The sequence below is a fragment of the Lepisosteus platostomus genome, chromosome 1 (genome assembly GCF_059453375.1).
Source record: "Lepisosteus platostomus isolate fLepPlt1 chromosome 1, fLepPlt1.hap1, whole genome shotgun sequence".
In the NCBI taxonomy this organism is placed as follows: Eukaryota; Metazoa; Chordata; class Actinopteri; order Semionotiformes; family Lepisosteidae; genus Lepisosteus; species Lepisosteus platostomus.
The window spans coordinates 41,704,078-41,723,940 of record NC_142611.1 but is presented as its reverse complement, the minus strand read 5'-3'; the positions used below and the strand labels follow the sequence as shown (position 1 = coordinate 41,723,940).

The following is a 19,863-nucleotide window of genomic DNA, read 5'->3' as shown; positions in this document are numbered from 1 at the left end:
GTGTCTGAAATTACATGGCGGTATGTTTTTGATGTGCAGTAAATATGTACGCATGAATTGATGGATTTTCTGGGTTCATGTTAAGATGAAAGGAAAATTTTCACTTCTTTGTTTCACTGGATATATCTTTTGTGAAGTAAGAATTTATTTTAAATGAAGATGTGAAATGTTGAATATGTAGCAGCTGTTTTAATGTTTAATGTTCCCTGATTTCCTGATTGGAATTGAAGTTTAAAAAAAAACGCTTTTAATGACCTGACTTACAAATTGCGGTTTGAGGTGCGTGAAAGTGCCACTCAGCCGCACATGGTTAAAATCTGAATGAGATCTGAGTGAGGCTGGGAAGCCCTTGGCCCTTTAGCTTGTCCCATGTTTTGAGAACAGTTTGTGGTGTGTAGGAGCAGCAGCTGGATGAGAGGGATGTGCGGCGCTTTCAGCTGAAGATCGCGGAGCTCAACGCAGTCATTCGCAAGCTGGAGGACAGGAACACGCTGTTGGCCGACGAGAGGAACGAGCTGGTGAGAGAGTTTGGCTTTCATGGCCAGGCCTATCGGAAGAACAGGGCAAACCGCAACGGTCCGTTTTTCGAACGAGTTGCTCAGGGACCCGCGGTATAGTTTTAGATGAAGTGGGTTTTTAACCTTAAAAAAACCAACATTTTTTCAAGTAGCTTCAAAAATTTGGAATCACTGTCTCCCTACACAGCACAGCATTGCTATTGCTACACATCAATCATTCTCACATGAAAGGTTAAATAATGCGGTGTAAAGCAAAAACGAATTATTTCACCTTTGATTACTGCCCACAATTCTTAGTATTACCTTCAGGACATGGCAGGGTCTGTCTTCTCTTTAATGAGCCATGCAGGAACTGGACAGATTTCCTACTTGTCTGCAGCTTATCTGGCCTCACTCATGTCTACAGGGGCAAGGGGTGTGTTCTGATAACATGGCCTCCTCAGCTGGGAGAGAGGTAAAGCACACTGGCTGTGTAATTGAATCACAAAAGTCATTGATTTGAAGCCCATGGGGAGATTTCCCCACTTCTTTTGGACAGCCAGGCAAATCACTTTTACAGTAATATGCATTCGCAATTTCTATACATCAACAGTGACTATCACTTCAGTGACTCAAATACTAAATAGTTCTAAAAATGTAGAGCATATATGAAATGTAGGTACATTTTTTTTAAATGTGGAAAATAACTGAAGCACTAAATTCCATAGGTTGTTAAACACAAGTCACATGAGTAAGTGTGTAAACAACTTGCTTCAATCGCAGTTTACATGTAAGGCAACTGCAGTTTAAAAAACCACAAAGAGGTGCAGTTACCTCGGTTTGTTTTATGGTTTTATGGGTCTGTATCTGAATAATGTAAAATGCTTGATTGAGAAGAAGACACATTCTATTTTGGTGTTGCATATAAAAGGTGCCACTATTTCAAAATCTGTGTAAAGTGAATTGGCAGGAAACACAGTTAATGGCAGTATGGTTGGGGTCAAATAACATGATCTAGATCCTTGTGCAAACAGCTGGCCACAGCAGTAAAGAGACCTTCAAGGTCAATGTGGAAAATGAAGTGTGAAAGATAGTGGTGGGCAGGCGAACCTGTCTGAACTGACATTTGTGCCTTGAAGCTGAAACGTGTCAGAGAGACAGAAAGCCAGATGAAGCCCCTATTTGAGAAGAACAAGAGGATGTCGAAGAAGAACGAGGACCTCCTGCAGTCCTTACAGCGCATGGAGGAGAAGCTGAAGAACCTGACAAGGGAGCATGCTGAAATGGTGAGCTAACTTATTATTACCACAGAAGACTGTGACATTCTTCTGTGCATCTTAATTAAATAACGCCTTGCAGCTCAAAACTGACAACCCATTGAAGCTAAGCAGGTGTGAGCCTGGTCAGTACCTGAATGGGAGACCTCCTGGGAAAAACTAAGGTTGTTGCTGGAAGAGGTGTTAATGAGGCCAGCAGGGGGAGCTCACCCTGTGGTCTGTGTGGGTCCTAATGCCCCAGTATAGTGATGGGGACACTATACTGTAAACAGGCGGCGTCCTTCGGATGAGACGTAAAACCGAGGTCCTGACTCTCTCTGGTCATTTAAAATCCCAGGGCCTTTCTCTGAGAGTAGGGGTGTTACCCCAGCATCCTAACCAAATTTCCCATTTGCCTTTACTAATATTGGCCGCTTAATAATGCCAATTTATGAACTGGCTTCATCACTCTGTTCTCCTCCCCACTAATAGCTGGTATGCGGTGAGTGTACTGGAGCACTATGGCTGCTGTCGCATCATCCAGGTTGATGTTGCACATTGGTGGTGGTGGAGGGGAGTCCCCATTACCTGCAAAGCCCTTTGAGTGTAGTGTCCATTATTATTATAGATACATATGTCATTCAGTTGCATTTAATCTTCTTTGTAAATGCAATAATTGTCTCAACTGGGACAAGACAGCATTTTGGTAACTCTTAATCTGTTATATTCAAATAATTTCCAGTGGAGTCAAGAAGAGATTCTTGTTAAAAGGAGTAATTTACTTCAAAAAGCTATTGAAGGTCAGAATCCTCTCATTAAAGAAATAATAAAAAAAAGATTGGATGTTGGACATGATCTATTAAAATCCAATACCTTGTCTTTTATGGGGGTGTCATCTTAATTTTCTAACCATATTTTATTATAATTCAATTCATTTGATTGCTACAGTATCTCACCCTGCACGTGGCTGCAGTTTTTGGAGTAATTCAGAATGAAGTCATGCTTTATTAGATTGCTGTGTTTGTATAGAATAGCATTGTGTTCACCCCACTGACATGCACAAAAAGCCTGTACTGTAAATGCTCAAACTCCAATTAAACACAAGGATTCTTTTATGTTTATTAGGTAAACTTTTTTATCCTGTCTGCAAAGTGTGTTTAATAATTTCCCTTAGGCGCTGTTTCAAAGAAAAACCTTTTTGTGTGAATGTTTTTTGAGCTGTCTGGAGATTTTTTCAGCATTAAGGAGATCAATACGTGTTTCAGGATGCAGGTTTAATAAATACAAAATGAGTTGCTAGGATTGTGCTGCAACAGAAGTGGTTCATTCAGATCTTCAAGGCAACTTTCACAGTCCTGGTAATGGAATTTTATTAAGAAATGTTTTTCCAAATTTAAGCAGTTTTCTCTGTAAACTGTAGACACTGAATTTCAAAATTCAGTTATTTCTAAGCATCATTTAATATACTGACAGAAAAGTTGGAAGTGTTGCCTTTTTTTAATTGTAAGGAAAATGGGATTTCTTATGGTAGGTTAAAGCCAAAGATGAATAAAGGCTCCTTCTTTGTATCGTTGGGACAGCATGGCATAGTGGGTAAGTGTACTGGGTTCATAACTAGTGTTCACATCCCCTGTTTTCCCTTGAATGAGAGACTTGCTGCCCAGTCCACCCAGCTGTACACTGTATGTGGGGGGCATTATTGCTGGGGGATATTTCCTGTTACCACCATGGGAACCAGGGTAAGATTTGTCCAGGTGAGCTGTTCTGGTTCAGATATGAAAATTACTTACCTTTCTTTATCTCAGTCTTATTATTGGAGTTTGTATTTGATGGTGAAGAATTTTTGTTTTGCATCTCATAAAGAATGCTTCTTCTCTGTTTCTTGTCTTCTGTCCCTAGCAAACATGACTAGACTTGGTCATTTCAGACCAAAATAAATACAACCAGAATAACATATTTTAAAGAGCTTAATTATCGCACACAAATAAGTAGACATCATGTTTCATAATTCTCTACTCTCTTTATATTCTGTGCATCCCCTTAAATACAGTACATTCTCTTGGGTTAGGCAATTGTAAATTGTGATTAGACGAGAAAATTTGAGGCATTGAAAATAAAAAAATCTAGGCTATGGTAACTCTATCAGACATCATTCTCCATATTTTTCATTATATGGTTTTCTTCCAAAAAAATGAAATGTAATTGCACAAAAATGTGTTGCTGTTTGATATTTGTGATATTTTAATTCTAAATGAAACAGAGACTGCAGAGATGTAGTAGTTTTGTAGTGCTTTAACTTTAAACAGATTTAAATATCCTAAAGCTTATAGGCTGAGCTTCCAAAATCAACCAGGTAAATGTTTTTTTCCCCTCTGTGTGTACCTTTAAAATGAAAATGTAAAAAGGTTCCAACCCAAATTTAACAGATTGTCTTTGATTTTACAATACTGTCTTAGGATATATGAATATTTAGATGGGAGTTTTTCAGCTTCAGGTCGTGTTTCTATGGACTAGTTTGCACAGTTAAAACTGTAGAAGAGGGTGATGTACAGTGTCATGGAGCAGATAACCTTCCGAACCTGCAGTTCCTTGCAGTCATGCAAGCTCATTAAGACTTACAGGCTCTCAATAATGAGAAACACTGATAAAGAAAGGCTTAAGTTGCATTGTTACAGGAATTAACAAACGTTTTTTTAGAAAACATACAGTAATTGATTTGCAATCATGTTTGATATTCAATAGAAAGACTGTTGTGACCTGCACAAGTGGGCACCTTTTCTTGTGAGTTGTCCTGAAGATGCCTGATCTCCGTGTGTTTGCTTTCTTATTCCAGAAGGAGAAATTACATTCCCAGACGCAAACTGCTCTGAAGAGACCGAGTTCCCTCAATGATCTCAGCCACACACACGAGGAGCAGGAGATCGAGTTCCTCAAACTGCAAGTGGCTGAGCAGCAGAGCATGATCGACGACTTGACCGTGGTGAGCTTGGTGAGCTTTGCTGTCCCTGCAGTGTGGATTTTCATGTAGCTTATTTGGGGATCGTCAATATGAACGCAAAATACGTTTCTAGCCTGAAATATGCTGTTTGTGGATCTTCTCCGTTTGCCTTAACCACTTGCAGCACAGTTTCTGATTTGTTTAGACCATCTACAAACCAGCAGTTTTATTTCCTAAGTATCCTCTTGTCCTGCCTTGCTGTTTTTTTTTTCCCTAAGTGTGAAAGAATGGTTAGTTGTAAATTTGCATTATGGAGAGTTAATTTGAAATTTCATTTGGAATTGCCATTTGTCATTTGTATCTTATATCCTCCGATTCTAAAGTCTCTAAATTTTAATTTCACCACAATGGTCTCTGGCCCAGTACAGATAGGTGGAAGGCCAGGAGCAGGTGAAGCTCGCTGTTGAACTTGTTTACAATGTAACTCTCTTGTTAAAAGGGGATTAATATAAATTATTTGCAATGACATTTTTCACTGAAAATGTACCGGAGCTTTCAGAGGTCATAGTCTGGTTGATTATGTCAATCTCTAGCTTTGTTCAGCAGCTTGTAGTGAAATTTCATAAATTTTACTTGCTACACATTCATCCATTTAATCAAATGCAGTGATGTTAAAATATTCAAATTTGCACTGGGATTAGGTATCCCAGGTGCATAAAAGCTTTCTCTTAGACAATCAAATACTAGACAAATCTTCACTTTGAACTGTTTGAACCTCGATTAAGTTCTCAATTATCTGTTTTTGTTTTGAACTCCACTTCCCAGACTGAAGTATTACAAATCCAGATGCAGGGAAAGGATCCATTAAGATTCCAATTAGGTCTAAACCTACTGTATATCTATTTTGAAGAACTGTGGCTTTTATCAGCTATTGGCTGTTGTTGTGATATAAGGTACAAGTATAATTTACAGAATATCCAAATAGCTTTCTACAGACAGTTGTAGGCTTTAATTTTCTTCTGCTTTGTCTATTCCCATTAGACTTTTAAACTCCTTTTTCCTTGGGTCTTTGCAATATCAGGCCAAAAGTATAAATGTAAACTTTTCCTTAGATGGATTTACTGTAGGTTGTTGGACTTGAATCCTTTAAGCTAATATCGCAGAAGTCTGTATTAGTATTTTAACAAAAATGGTGAAAATCAGGAATTGACAGAGTGTTTTAGTCAATAAGTGAAATAATAATTTATTCATAACCTCCAGCTATTAAGTGCTTTTTCCAGAATACACAGTACCCGAGCGGTTGGTATAATTAGAGGCACGTGAATTATGTATTCTCTGGCACAGCTTTGGTGAAGAAAGCAATAATAAAAGCACACTTGGTTAAACAAATATTTATTACAGTGACAAGACACAAACTACACTGCACACAACAAAACATACAATACACAAGTTACTCTATATACTGGACACTATTACAAACAAGGCATTTCAGAGGCCTAAGATTCTGGTCACCCAGAAAACCCCAGACTGTTACTAAGTATAAAACTCTTAATGCCTACAGAGTTTACACAAGAGATGAGCTGCCTTCTAACTAAATACAATGCAACCTGCAGTTATGCAGTTAAATCTCTCTCTCTGCACCCTGGATGCCACAAAATAAATGGCAGCCTATATCCCTATCCGTAAAAATACAACCTGAGCAGGAAAGATATTTCTAACTGAGTCATCTTTTACTCAGGAAACCCATGTTCTCTAAAACCACAGAATAGCAAGCTCTCACTAGCAAGGTTCAAATACTTGATCCAAACAGGTTTTGTTTGGATCGCCTGGAGCAAGCTTCAAGTTCCGACTCCTCTGGACTCGTCTCTCCTCTCTCTTCCCATTCTTTCTTGATCTTGTTGTTGTCTTTCTGTGCCCTTAATGTGATCTTGTATTGTATGTTTCTGTACTGCTCATTGACAATCACTAACCCACAGCTTACCTAGGTACAGTATACTAAGGTAAACTTTAAAGTTATTTTTGCTGAAGGGACCCCCCAGACCTCAGGAAGTATCCTCTCGCCCTTGAAAGTAGAAGTGTCACAAACTTTATCTAAAATCTAAGAGACGCTTCTTAGTAACTTAAAGCTGAAACAGTATCCTCTAGTAGCTGCCATGTATCCATGTTACACCATTTTATTATTTTTCCTTCTTGATTGTTTTTTTTCTACACAACTGAATGTACACATTCCATTTAAAATCCATTCTTTAAAATTTCCATTTAAAGAATGTTTTCTTTTCAGCCCTAGTGCGCCAGAACGCTCACCACACCCCAGCTTTCAGTGGGGAGGAGAGCAGAGTAATGAAGCCAATTCATAGATGGGGATTATTAGGAGGCCATGATTGGTAAGGGCCAATGGGAAATTTGGCCAGGACACCGGGGTTACACCCCTACTCTTTTTGCGAAATGCCCTGGAATTTTTTAATGACCAGAGAGAGTCTGGACCTCAGTTTTACGTCTCATCCGAAGGACAGTGCCTGTTTACAGTATAGTATTCCCGTCACTATATACTCATACTGTGTACTGTACCATGCATTTTCATAGAGTGGTACCGTCCCACTGCCACAGGTACATCTTTCGGTTTAAGGCTTCATCACTTTCAGTTCCCTGCACCACAACTGAAGCTCGGGGGAGAGAGTGCCTTCATTCAGGACAGAAGGACACTTCTCCTACCATGGCTCCTCCTAAAAGCTTAGTTCTTAGGCCCAAGGCCTGGTCTGTATCTCCTCCAGGGATGGAGGATGGGGCTTTGTTCCCTGGGGCCCTGGTCCAGATTACTGTATATGGGCTTTTCCCACACTTAAGACAATCTCCACATTTATAAGGAGTCCATTTAAGGCGTACAGGTAATTTCTCATTTATTCCTTTCTTAGCTTGTATTACATGTGTTTCTTCCCATGCTTTCATGCACGAGGGTGTGCTCCTCCTTAGGATGCCAAGAATCTGCCTGTTGAGTAAATCTACCTAAGGCTCCATCTGAGATCTGTTAAGACACCTTTGTAAGTCTTTTTACACTTTGAAGTCCTTACCAAGTTAGGCCAGATTACCTCCTCTACTGTGTCAATTTCTTCTGTGAATGTCTGGTTTATGGACCTATCCCCTGGGTGCTGGACGATACATCGTCTCACCTTGTCGCCTGGAGTGAGAGGGCAGAGGTGAGCTTGCTCAGTTTCCCTCCCCCTGCTTCAAGTCTCAGGGGACTGGAATTCCCTTCCCAACATCTCCCGAGTGGACGAGGTTTGATTTTTTCCACATCTCCCATTTAGAATAGAATGTAGTTTGATCAAATTCTTAGGCTATTTAGGCCTACTGTATTAAAGTTTTTGGCTATAGCCTTCTTAACGAGGCCAACTGCCCTTTTAGCCAATCCATTGCACTGAGGAGTGTAGGGTGGAGAGAGAACATGCTGTCCTCCATGTTGCTGTAATAACTGTAATAACACTTTAGAATTCTTAAAATGAGTACCTTGGTCAGTTCCAATTTCCTCAGGGATACCCAATGCCGCTAAAAAACAATCGGTTAGCACACTTGTAACCACATTTGCAGTGGCGACTTTGGTAGGGTAGACCTTGATATACCCAGTGCAGTTACAGACAATTGCCAAAAAGTACTTCATATTCCCTTTAGCTCCAGGCTTAAACTGGCAGGCAGAGAAGACTTCACAGATTTCTCACCCTCTTTTCGTTTGAGGGGCTGACCCTCCTCTACCTGACATGTAGTGCATTTTCTTTTAACTTAAGCAGCATGTGGATGTACTCTAGGGATGCTCAGACCAAGTGTCTTGCAGTGCTTGGTGATAGGTCTAGTACCTACATGACCCAATTCCTCATAGATTCCCTGCAGTACTTCGGCCATCTGATCAGGGGGCTCTTCCCTAAATTCTCTCTTCTCAGGCCAGGATGATTTTCTAACCATAATAATCCTCAGTTGAGTCAGTCGGTCTGCCTCGTTTTTACCGCCAGCATGATCTCCGGACTTCTGATGCCCTAGTTGGTACACAGGGGTGATGTCCATTTTAACCATAAACTCGGCTATTAATTTCCATTCTCCTGTATGAACAATGGGCTTTCGTTTTGCATTCTCATAATTATTTTGACACCAAATTTCAAGATTCTTTGTTAAGGCCTGATAGCAGTAGAAGCTGTCTGTTAGTAGATAAACTTCCTAATTTGCGTCTTTTCACACTGGCTCAGGGCTTCTACAATTACTATTACTTCAGCTTTCTGTGCAGAACCAGTAGCCCTTCTTTAGTAAAAATTGTCTGGTCTTTCTTTTTAATCACGTAGGCCCAGTAGGCTTTTTCCACATCTGTTTCCTTCATACTTCCATCAGTGAAGACTTTAAACTGACAGTCCTTCCTTTCTTTGCTCTAAGCTGTGTTTTGTAGACTACCCTCCATTTCTACCAATAATTGAGGATCTAAGAGAATGTTCTGAAATTTCCCCCATTTTACATTAGTAGTCTTGGCATCTATAACAGTCTCTTTTACAGTTCCTTAAGGTTGTTATATTAGTAACTAGGGTTATGTCTGTCCCTACTGCTAAGTCTAGACCAGTAAAACATTAACATGCTAAGTTCTCGCTCAACCTCCACAAACGTTTGCTCCACTGTTCCAAAGATTTTCATCCAAATTGCAGTCAAAATCTTATCTTCATTCATTATTTTAATAGTTCCATTTTTCACATCAGTAGAAATTTCTATTCTTAGTCTCTGTTCTGCTTTCCTAGGGGTCAGAGTTCGTTTAGGCCTAGACAGACAGCCTCTCTTAATTGCTTAGTACTCGCTTATCTTCGTCATTCCATGACCATTCTGTTTTCCCTAGTTTAGCATATAAAGGCTTGGCCGGTTTCTGAAATTCAGGCACATGATCATGTATATAATTTGCAGTTCCCAAAATTAACTTTCAAGTCTCTGATGCAAGTAGGGTCTTTTTATAATCTTGAGGTAACCTAGTCCAAATGTTCTGTTGTCCATCATAAGTAATAGCCGTTTTTTGCATGCTTAAGGGGCTCAAAGGCACATTTGCAGAGTTTAATGTGCTTAATAGTAGCACCAGGATAGATTAAGCTGGCTGTAGAGCTACAGTAGCTGTCCTCCTATTTAAGGATTTATAATTGCAGACCAGATGGTATGTCCCATCAGGCTTACGTACAGCTAAAATGGGTGTATTGGTAGGTGCTGTTTTAACAGGTATTAAAACCTCTTTATTTACCGATTCTTGAACTACAGTATTACTCTCAACTCTTCTTTAACTTTTGAGTTTAGATTAGGCTGTTTTACAGGGGGGTGTATTCCTCCTTCTATCTCGTGTGCAAAATCACTGCTTAGTTTTCCACAGTGGTTTTTACCTTTTAGTTTGTTTTAACAGTTGCCTGAGTATTTTTGTTAGCACTACTGATCTGTGCTTCTTCTACCTTTTTTTCAATTTCAACTGACATGTCAACTGACTTATACAGTTGTAATGTTGCCATAGCCAAAATGTAATGTAGTAGCTCTCTGAAGGCACCAGTTCTGTAGGGTTTGGGCATTTACTGAGACAATTATTAATTGTAGCAGTAAATCACAAAATTGATTCTTTTGATGGCTTTAGAATCCAACCATGCGACATAACTCAAACAACGCACACACACAGGTACTAATACACAAGGATACATTTATTAATACATAAAATATGCATATAAACCTAACAGATCTTATCGAGAGGGTTATCAGAATACAAAAGATATATATTCAGTCAGTTACAAAGTGTTACACATATCAAGAGGACATACGTTCAGTATATCATTCATTTAGACCGTTTCGTAAATGCACTTGGTTATAACTTCTACATTAGATACTCAAAACAAGTACATAACTCTTAGGAATTAAATTGATATCAACTGGTTGGGATAACAATTGAATTCTCGAGCTGTAATGCATTGAAGTTGAATACTCATCCAATCTCTGGGGATTCAGATCTCCTGCGGGCACAAAGAAACAGTTGCAGGCTTGTTGCTGTCCAATCCGCACTCTCTGGCTCGGTGCCAGGCTGTGCTGTGCGGCTTGCGACGGTGCGCTGCAGATGCTGCTAACCGGCTAGTTAGTGTTGGCTTTAACTAGCAGTTTGTGCACAGGAGAAAAGATGACTTTGGGTCCCAGCAAGTCAGGAAGAGGACCGGTTCGTTCCTGATGAAGAGCTAGTTCTGAATAGTGATTCAGCTGTCCACAGTTCTGACCTGTTCATGAGGCCTGCTGCTGTTGCTAGCCTTGGGTGGATCCTCTGGTTACTCTCTGGCAACCTCCGCTCTAGACTCTTAGAACAAAGGAAAGTTCTGGCACTCGGACACACTGGCCGTTCCGTGGTTGTCCGGGCTGAGTCTCAGGATGGTCAGGAGGCGCGCTGCGAGAATGTCCTGCCCTTGGGAGCCTTCTGCTCCTGGGCCGTCCTGCCCTGGAATTCTCCTTTGAATTCCCTTTAGAAAAGTCCACAGAATCCCTTCTGAATCTTACTGAATCTTCTCAGGCTCTCTGTGTTGCCTGTTTTTACCTGGAGGAACTTCCGCTCGTTCATTGGCTGAAAGTTCCATGGGCATCAGAGTCCCACATGGGTTACTCGGCCCTACCAGTCCCTGATTGGTTGATCAAGGTGAGATATGAGTCACTTACTCCTGACACTTAGGAATGCAGTCCAGATGTCCATCTGGCACTCCCTAGACAGATAGGCGCCAATGGATGACCATTGATCATGATAGCCAGGCTTAGCTAAGTGCATCCCCCTTTGGGAGCTGTCCTTTATCAAAGGAACCTTAAATCAGCCTGCATGAATAGTTTCTCTGTGGCTGCACCACAGAGATGAACAGAGAGATGAGGCCTAATTTGGGAAAGCTCAGAAACACTTAATTATTTCTTATTAATAAGCCTCGCCGCTACATATCCCCCCTTTTTGAAGGTCACGAGGTCCTGAGGCGTTGTTGCCTTCAAAACAAAACAGAGTTAAGTGATGTCCCTTGTCATTAGAACATTAACCTTAAATGTCGACATTACTCCTCGAGAATTCATACAGGAACCAGCATTGGATACAAACAGGATGAATAACATCTGGAGTATGTATAAACACGGTAGGAGACATTATCTAAGTCTAGGAATTACACATCAGGAAGTTCACTGTCAATATCTGATACCTCTGTAGTAGATATTTGGGGAGAAGTCACTTCCTTTCTTTTGACATGCTACCTTTGACTCATTCGTGCTACCCAGAGTACATCTTGATGTGAGAGTACACCATTCAGAGTACATCCAGTCATGATCCAGCTACCCGGCAGTAGTGTTACAATAACAACGGTTCCTGTTCCCAGCCCCCCGATAAACCACAACACCTGTGTTGGGTATCTGCTAGGGTGATTTGGAGGTTCGTTCCATTAAAGCAAACTAACTACCTGTACCTCTTCAGGGCTTACTGTTTCTTGGATTTCTATCCAATTCAATAGTGTGGCACCTGAAGGCATCCATGACCTCAAGTTTGGTCTTATGTTGTCTGGTTCTAGACAGTACAGTGTTAAGTTCAAGAGCACTGTGGCCTCCTCGGGAACTTGCAGGAAAACTATTTGGTTAGGTAGCTGCATTGTGGTAGCTGTATCATGCCTGTCACAAGTCATGGTGACAGTTAAATGTGGTGTGCTGACCAGCTATTTACTTCCCACCTGCTCTTCATGGAGTTCATTAACCTCCCTCTGCTCGTTAGTAGCTTTACACCCTTCATTGGTGAATCGTTTAGACACAGCCAATGGATAGCTTTGGTAGCCATACCCATCTCAAGATTTGGAACCGAATTCAATCTTGGTTTGCCTTCTGGGTGAGCTATGAACGATGAGGTTAATGTCACATGCTCCTCTACTGAGAAGAGTGGACTCAAGTGGGTTGGGAATTGTGCCATGGCTAGACTGGCTACAGTGGCACTAAGCTCCCTTAACAGGTCTTGTGTCAACATTCTGGCCTGTTGCACACAAGCATAAACCCACTGTATAACACCAATAATCATGTCCACTGGTTGGGGAATAAGGTTTAACCCTGTTGCATAGGAAGTAGCCTGTAGGGTTTTCCCTAGGCTTTCCAACTTTTGCTGCTGTCGATACAGTCTGTCACTACCCTCTGGCATCTCTGACACCTGCCTTCTTGGGGCAGTCAGGGTGAGAGTGCCAGTAGCACACAAACCTACCAGAAAAAGCAAACGTGCAACAGTGGCGGCAGCAATCAGTCCTCCCAAAAGTCTTTTCGGGTGGCTGATCCCAGTCATCTCCTTCTGAGTGACTGTTGCCTTTCTAAGCTGGCACAGCGTGTACATGGTGTCTTTCTCAGTATGCCCTGTGGCATCTTGGGCACCACCATCCTGGAAATCTGGGGAGATCTGACGCAGCTGCTGATGCTGCTCCTCCTTTTCCAGGGCATTTGCTTTTTCAATTTGTTCATGCCTGTGCTCTAGGAACCCTGCAGGGGTGGAGCATGCCTGACCCTTGGCTGAGTGATCATCTGGAGCACCTGAGTGATCTGGGATCGTTACCCCATTCTCACTGTTCCGGTCCACCCTGCACACTTCCTGATTGAGGATTCCCTCTATCGGCATGTTTACAATCGTTCGCTGGGCGTGGGTGTAGGACACCTGCTCGCTCCCCCCTTCCCTTGCTAGGGGTTCAGGGAGCTGCCCCAGCAGTGGGATAGCTAGTTCACTGTCTTTGAACTTACTATCACCCACTAGGCCCATGTCAGTGCAGGCAGGGATTCTGACACCCCCCTTTGCGATGTCCTGCACTGGCAGGCGGGTGACTTGACCATCCAGCTCCAGTCTGGCTGAACCACTGTTGGTCCGACTTAGACTGACAGACTGAGCTGGTGGCTGTAAGAAAACCGGCTCGGCTTTCATTCCCTGTCCCTTCTGGGGGTACTGGGTGTGCCGGCAACCCTGCCGTTGAGGCAGGAACAATCAGGTCAGTCTCACTCACTACCTGGTAGTTGTGAGAAATAATGTTACCTGACTGCAGGTTCCCTGGGTCACAGCAGAGGGAATCGGCATCTGGGATCAGGTGTGTCCACAGCGCAGTAGTCTCAGCATCCAGCTGGACCTCCTGTCTAACCTGTGAATGTTGCACCAGGGGCACCTGGCGGTGGCCCTGTGACAGCTGCTCAAGCAGATCCTCACTAATAGAGGACTTCTCAGGGCTAAGGGTGAGGGCTACATCACCAACCTGCTCTCCTGCCATCTGGATCCCTTCCACCACTGCAGGGTGGTGTTCCTGACCCCTCTTGGATGCCAGGGTGCACAGGGAAAGCTCCTTTTCATCGCCAGGTGGGGAGATCTGCTCCTCTTTAGGGATGTAAAAGGGGTGTGCTTTACCTGGTGGATCAAGCGGCTGCTTGGAGCACCGCTCCTGTGGCAGGGAGGCTGTTGTGACCTCAGCCGGGACACGACTTCCCTGTATATCCGGGGAACAAGAAAATATTTTTATTTCTTGTCCAGAGGGAACAGAAGGAATCCCCACATAGGCTTCTGTGTTCTGTGGGCACTGTGTGAGCACAGTCTGCCTCTTGGCCCCCCTTTCCTTCTGTACAGAAGGCTTAGGAGCCTTGACCTGTTTCCACACTTTACCTTTCTGGTGATCCACCAAAGGTTCCGCTCTGAGTCGCATGCCCTTTTCTTTTTCTACCCGTTTGAGCTTGCCGTGTGACATCAAACACCTCTCAACCTCAGTGTCAATCAGTGTCTCACTGTGTAAGACATCTCCCATGGCAGCCTTGAGGTAAAAGCTTCCTGCTTTTCCTCTCTGTTTTACTGCCTGCTCTGTGACTTCAGGGGTGGGGTCAGCACTCACTTGGGAGTGGCTGACCTCATCCAGGCAGGAACCCATCCGCTCAATCAGATAGACTGAGGGAGGGAGATGGGGCGGGTCTCCGCCTCCTCCAGCGGAGAGTATCAGCTCATTCACGCTTCCAGCAGCCTTGGGGAGCGGTTGTCCCTGTCCTAATAAAGCTTGTTCAAGCCTGGCCAGGCGGGCGGCTACTGAATCCTTTTGTTCAGCTTTATCTAGCCCTTTCCCTCCCCCGGTGTTCTCATGGCACTAAGGACGCTGGGTGCGGTCCTGTGTGCCTGCTTTGGAACGGGGCTTAGCCAGCTCAGGAGCCTGTGCTCCTTCGAGCAGGAGGGAGTTAACCCTGCTGGCTCTGACGGCGAACACAGTCGCTTTAGCAGGTTTTTGCTCAGAGCGACTTTGGACATCATACTCCCAGGCTTTCTGCACGAATCTCTTAATATCAGTCATTTTCATGGTCTGTGCATCTGTATGCATTAAGATCATCTTTCTGACTGACGGGTGGAGATTCGCAATGAATAAACCCTTGAAATGTGTGTTCTCTTCGCAACCCTCATCATTTCGCCCTGCAAAATAAGTTTGTCTAAGTCTCTCGTAATATTCGCGAGGGGACTCTGCTCTCTCGTGCTTAATGTTAAGGGCGCCGGCTATCGCGGCAGTCGGGTCAATAAACGCACTGTATTCTTCGATAAGTGAGATCGTGGTCAGACTTGTCGCTGCTAGAGAGAGTGCTTAATAGCAACTCGAATTCAGACCTTTTAGCAACCATCGTTAAACTTAAAGAGTATTACTTTTAAGTACGAAATCACAGTTTTACCACAGAAAACCACAAGATCAAGTATGCAATCAACCCGGTAGATCGCAAAAGATCACAAAACAATCAAGCACTGCTTAAAGAGCAAGGGGAACTTTTTTCCTTTCGGCTTTCAGCACACTGTATTGTCGTGTATGAAACCCGCAGCGTTTTATATGAATTATTCCGCTTGGTTGACTCATTTCAGTCTTGCCACGCCCACCCAGGGACGCCAAATATGTAATGTTGCCATAGCCAAAATGTAATGTAGTGGCTCTCTGAAGGCACCAGTTCTGTAGGGTTTGGGCATTTACTGAGACAATTATTAATTGTAGCAGTAAATCACAAAATTGATTCTTTTGATGGCTTTAGAATCCAACCATGCGACATAACTCAAACAACGCACACACACAGGTACTAATACACGAGGATACATTTATTAATACATAAAATATGCATATAAACCTAACAGATCTTATCGAGAGGGTTATCAGAATACAAAAGATATATATTCAGTCAGTTACAAAGTGTTACACATATCAAGAGGACATACGTTCAGTATATCATTCATTTAGACCGTTTCGTAAATGCACTTGGTTATAACTTCTACATTAGATACTCAAAACAAGTACATAACTCTTAGGAATTAAATTGATATCAACTGGTTGGGATAACAATTGAATTCTCGAGCTGTAATGCATTGAAGTTGAATACTCATCCAATCTCTGGGGATTCAGATCTCCTGCGGGCACAAAGAAACAGTTGCAGGCTTGTTGCTGTCCAATCCGCGCTCTCTGGCTCGGTGCCAGGCTGTGCTGTGCGGCTTGCGACGGTGCGCTGCAGATGCTGCTAACCGGCTAGTTAGTGTTGGCTTTAACTAGCAAAGTTTGTGCACAGGAGAAAAGATGACTGTGGGTCCCAGCAAGTCAGGAAGAGGACCGGTTCGTTCCTGATGAAGAGCTAGTTCTGAATAGTGATTCAGCTGTCCACAGTTCTGACCTGTTCATGAGGCCTGCTGCTGTTGCTAGCCTTGGGTGGATCCTCTGGTTACTCTCTGGCAACCTCCGCTCTAGACTCTTAGAACAAAGGAAAGTTCTGGCACTCGGACACACTGGCCGTGGTTGTCCGGGCTGAGTCTCAGGATGGTCAGGAGGCGCGCTGCGAGAATGTCCTGCCCTTGGGAGCCTTCTGCTCCTGGGCCGTCCTGCCCTGGAATTCTCCTTTGAATTCCCTTTAGAAAAGTCCACAGAATTCTCCACAGAATCCCTTCTGAATCTTACTGAATCTTCTCAGGCCCTCTGTGTTGCCTGTTTTTACCTGGAGGAACTTCCGCTCGTTCATTGGCTGAAAGTTCCATGGGCATCACAGTCCCACGTGGGTTACTCGGCCCTACCAGTCCCTGATTGGTTGATCAAGGTGAGATATGAGTCACTTACTCCTGACACTTAGGAATGCAGTCTAGATGTCCATCTGGCACTCCCTAGACAGATAGGCGCCAGTGGATGACCATTGATCATGATAGCCAGGCTTAGCTAAGTGCATCCCCCTTTGGGAGCTGTCCTTTATCAAAGGAACCTTAAATCAGCCTGCATGAATAGTTTCTCTGTGGCTGCACCACAGAGATGAACAGAGAGATGAGGCCTAATTTGGGAAAGCTCAGAAACACTTAATTCTTTCTTATTAATAAGCCTCGCCGCTACACAGTACCAGAGAAGCCTAGACTTGGCTAGTGTCGTTTCTGTGGTTTTGGTGCTGTTGCACCTGTCTAAGTCTTTGAGCAGGATAAGGTCATAGTTTCCAAGTAGCATTGTTACATTCCAGTTATTAGTAGAAGGCATTAATGTTTTGTGCTCCCATCAGCCAGAGTTATATTTTCATAGCCTAGTGCCTTAAATCCTGGCCTAGAATTTATCATTGACATTTCAGCTCCTGAACCTTCATTTATATAGCCTGACTTAACATCGTCACCTCCTGTTGGAAGATCATAGGGAGAGGTATCTTTTCTTTCATTCCAAGTGGAGTTGTCGTCATCTTGTCAGTCATAAAATGTTCCTTGGCTCGGTGTCCTATGTCTACGGAAGCCTCCCTCTACTTTACTGCTTTACTAAATCCTCCATATCTACCCAGTCACCCCGCTTTGGGTGTGATCTTCCTTCTGATACAGATAGTCCTATCCTCTGCACAGTGGGTTTTCAGCCATTTATCTGTGTACACTCCTGAAGACAGGAGGACCACGTCTTTTGGTAATTTGTTCAGTAAATCATTCCAAAAGCTTCTCCGTGCAATAAACTGCTGTGCTGGTATCATTTTTACAAGGCAGGCTTGTTTAAAAGTATTTTTCATACAGGCTAATGAATCCAAAGGACTTTTCACTTCCACCCTGTTCTTTTCTACTAAATTGTCTCCTTTACACTGACTGCAGCAGTCTGATTCCTAGATCTCTTTCCCGGTTTCAGTTTTCCCTTCAAAAGTTTGACAAGCTTTGCAATGTCTTTTGTCCCTTGACAGGAGCGTGACAGATTGAGACTCTCCAAAAAAACCAAGAGGAAAACCATCAAGCTCCCAAAGGTAAGTAGGATTTTAATTTGCTGAAATGATTCATGAGCTGGCATGAGATTTTAAAAGACGTTTGAATGTGTTTAGATTCCCGTTGTATAAAATAAATTCCAAGATGTCTCTGCATTTATTACATATATTCTGTTTGTTTACTTCTTAATATCTTTAAGCTAGTGCAGTTTTGAAGAATTCACAAATATGTTTTTGTCATGATAATGTATTGAAAAAACCACTGAACTGGGTTCCCATGAGTTCTCCTGTTTCCTCCCATAATCTAACGACGTTCTTGTAGGTTAAGTGGCTTCTGGGAAAATTGGCTTTGGTGTGAGTGTATCTGTGTGTGCCCTTTTATCGACTGGCGTCCTGTCCAGGATGTATCCTGCCTTGTGTTTGTCGCTTGCTAGCTGGGAAAGGCTCCGGCTCCCCTGCAACCCTGAATTGGATAAAGCAGTTACAAAATGGATGGATGGACCAAGTGTGAACAGTGAGGGAGATGCTGTGAAATGCTGGAGTAACTTATGAAGCCAGCTAATGTTTATAAATTATTTTATGCGTCCTGTTTTCAAACATTACATGAACTCGGTTACATGTGATGATATACTACATACAGTATGCAGTGGGTGTAGAAAGTATTGACCGCCATTTTATGTTATCACATTTAGTTGTGTTACAACTGGAAAACGCAACAGACCTTCCTATTTGTTCTATGCAGCATCCTCTGCAATATCAATGTGTGTTAGGGGCTAAAAATAGTTACAAATCTTCATTGCAAAAGTATTTACCCCCTGTTGCCTTCAAAATTTGTACAGTATGATGACCAGAATCCACCTGTGTGCTATTAAAAAGGTTAACCATTCAGGTTGAGCACACCAGTCTTTGTGCATTCCCATTGTTGGACATTGCAGACACAGCCATATGAAGACAAAGGAGCTTCTGCAACAACTAAGGAACATGTTGTGGACAGATTCAAGTCAGGCGAGGGGCATTAGAAGATTGCAAAGGCACTGATTATCCCAAGAAGCACTGTTAAATCAATTAGCAAGGTTTGGAGGACACATAAAACTACTCAGCATCTTCAACAACCAGGTTGTCCTCCAAAACTCAGCAGCCAGACAAGAAAGGCATTGGTCAGAGAAGTGGTCAAGAGGCCAAAACAAATCACGGCCGTATGATAGAGTGGCGAGGGGGAAGCCATATTTGGGGAAAAAAAAGCTCACATCAAGTCCCTTCTTGAATATGCAGAAAAGCATGTGGGAGCCTTTGAATCAATATGAAAAAATAATAGTCATGGTCTGATGAGACAATAATTGAGTTATTTGGTCTCAATGAAAGCCATATATCTGGTGAAGAAAGAGCACTGCCTTTCACTCATAACACACCATTCCCACATTGAAGCATGGTGGTAGCAGCATAATGTTCTGGGGTTGCTTTTCATTGACTGGGACCTACAAGCTTGTCAAAGTAGAGGATAGAACGAATGGAGCAAACAGTAGATCCGGGAGAAAAACCTGGAACAGTCTGCAAAAGATCTGAAACTGTGGCGGAGATTCATATTTCAACAGGACAATGACCTTGATATTAAATACTTAAGGTCTTAGTGGGGTGAATACTTGTCCAAGATGTATTTTTCAGTGTTCTCTTTTTCATAAAGTTTTTTTTTACAATAAAACAATTATGCCGTTTCAAAATCAAGTCTGTTTTGTTGATTGCACAAAAAATCCTGTTCAAATGTGTTGCAATTTGAAGTTGATGAGCAAAATGTGGCAGAGGTCCGAGGGGGGTTAATACTTTGTACTGCAACTGTACAATTACAGACGCTTGCAACACATTGTATGCACATACTGTACTTAATTTACCTGAAATATTTGCTGGCCAAGCTGAATGAATGTTCAGTATACTTTGTAAGATATTGTTGTTAGACACAGTAAGTGTTAAGTAACATATA

The 19,863-nt window shown here is 42.6% G+C and overlaps 1 protein-coding gene across 11 annotated transcripts in view; it reads left to right on the top strand.

The window, feature by feature from the left end:
* LOC148677957 (janus kinase and microtubule-interacting protein 1-like) overlaps positions 1-19,863 on the top strand; it is a 123,724-nt gene that overhangs the window by 70,432 nt on the left and 33,429 nt on the right. For 7 of the 11 annotated variants that reach the window (XM_088628894.1, XM_088628950.1, XM_088628980.1 and 4 more), the window contains exons 5-8: positions 399-518; positions 1,637-1,783; positions 4,587-4,742; positions 17,871-17,930. In XM_088628894.1, the coding sequence (XP_088485020.1) occupies positions 399-518; positions 1,637-1,783; positions 4,587-4,742; positions 17,871-17,930 (483 nt within the window). The remainder of the gene's footprint in view (positions 1-398; positions 519-1,636; positions 1,784-4,586; positions 4,743-17,870; positions 17,931-19,863) is intronic. The other 4 variants (XM_088628940.1, XM_088628960.1, XM_088628929.1 and 1 more) reach the window with 3 other exon arrangements.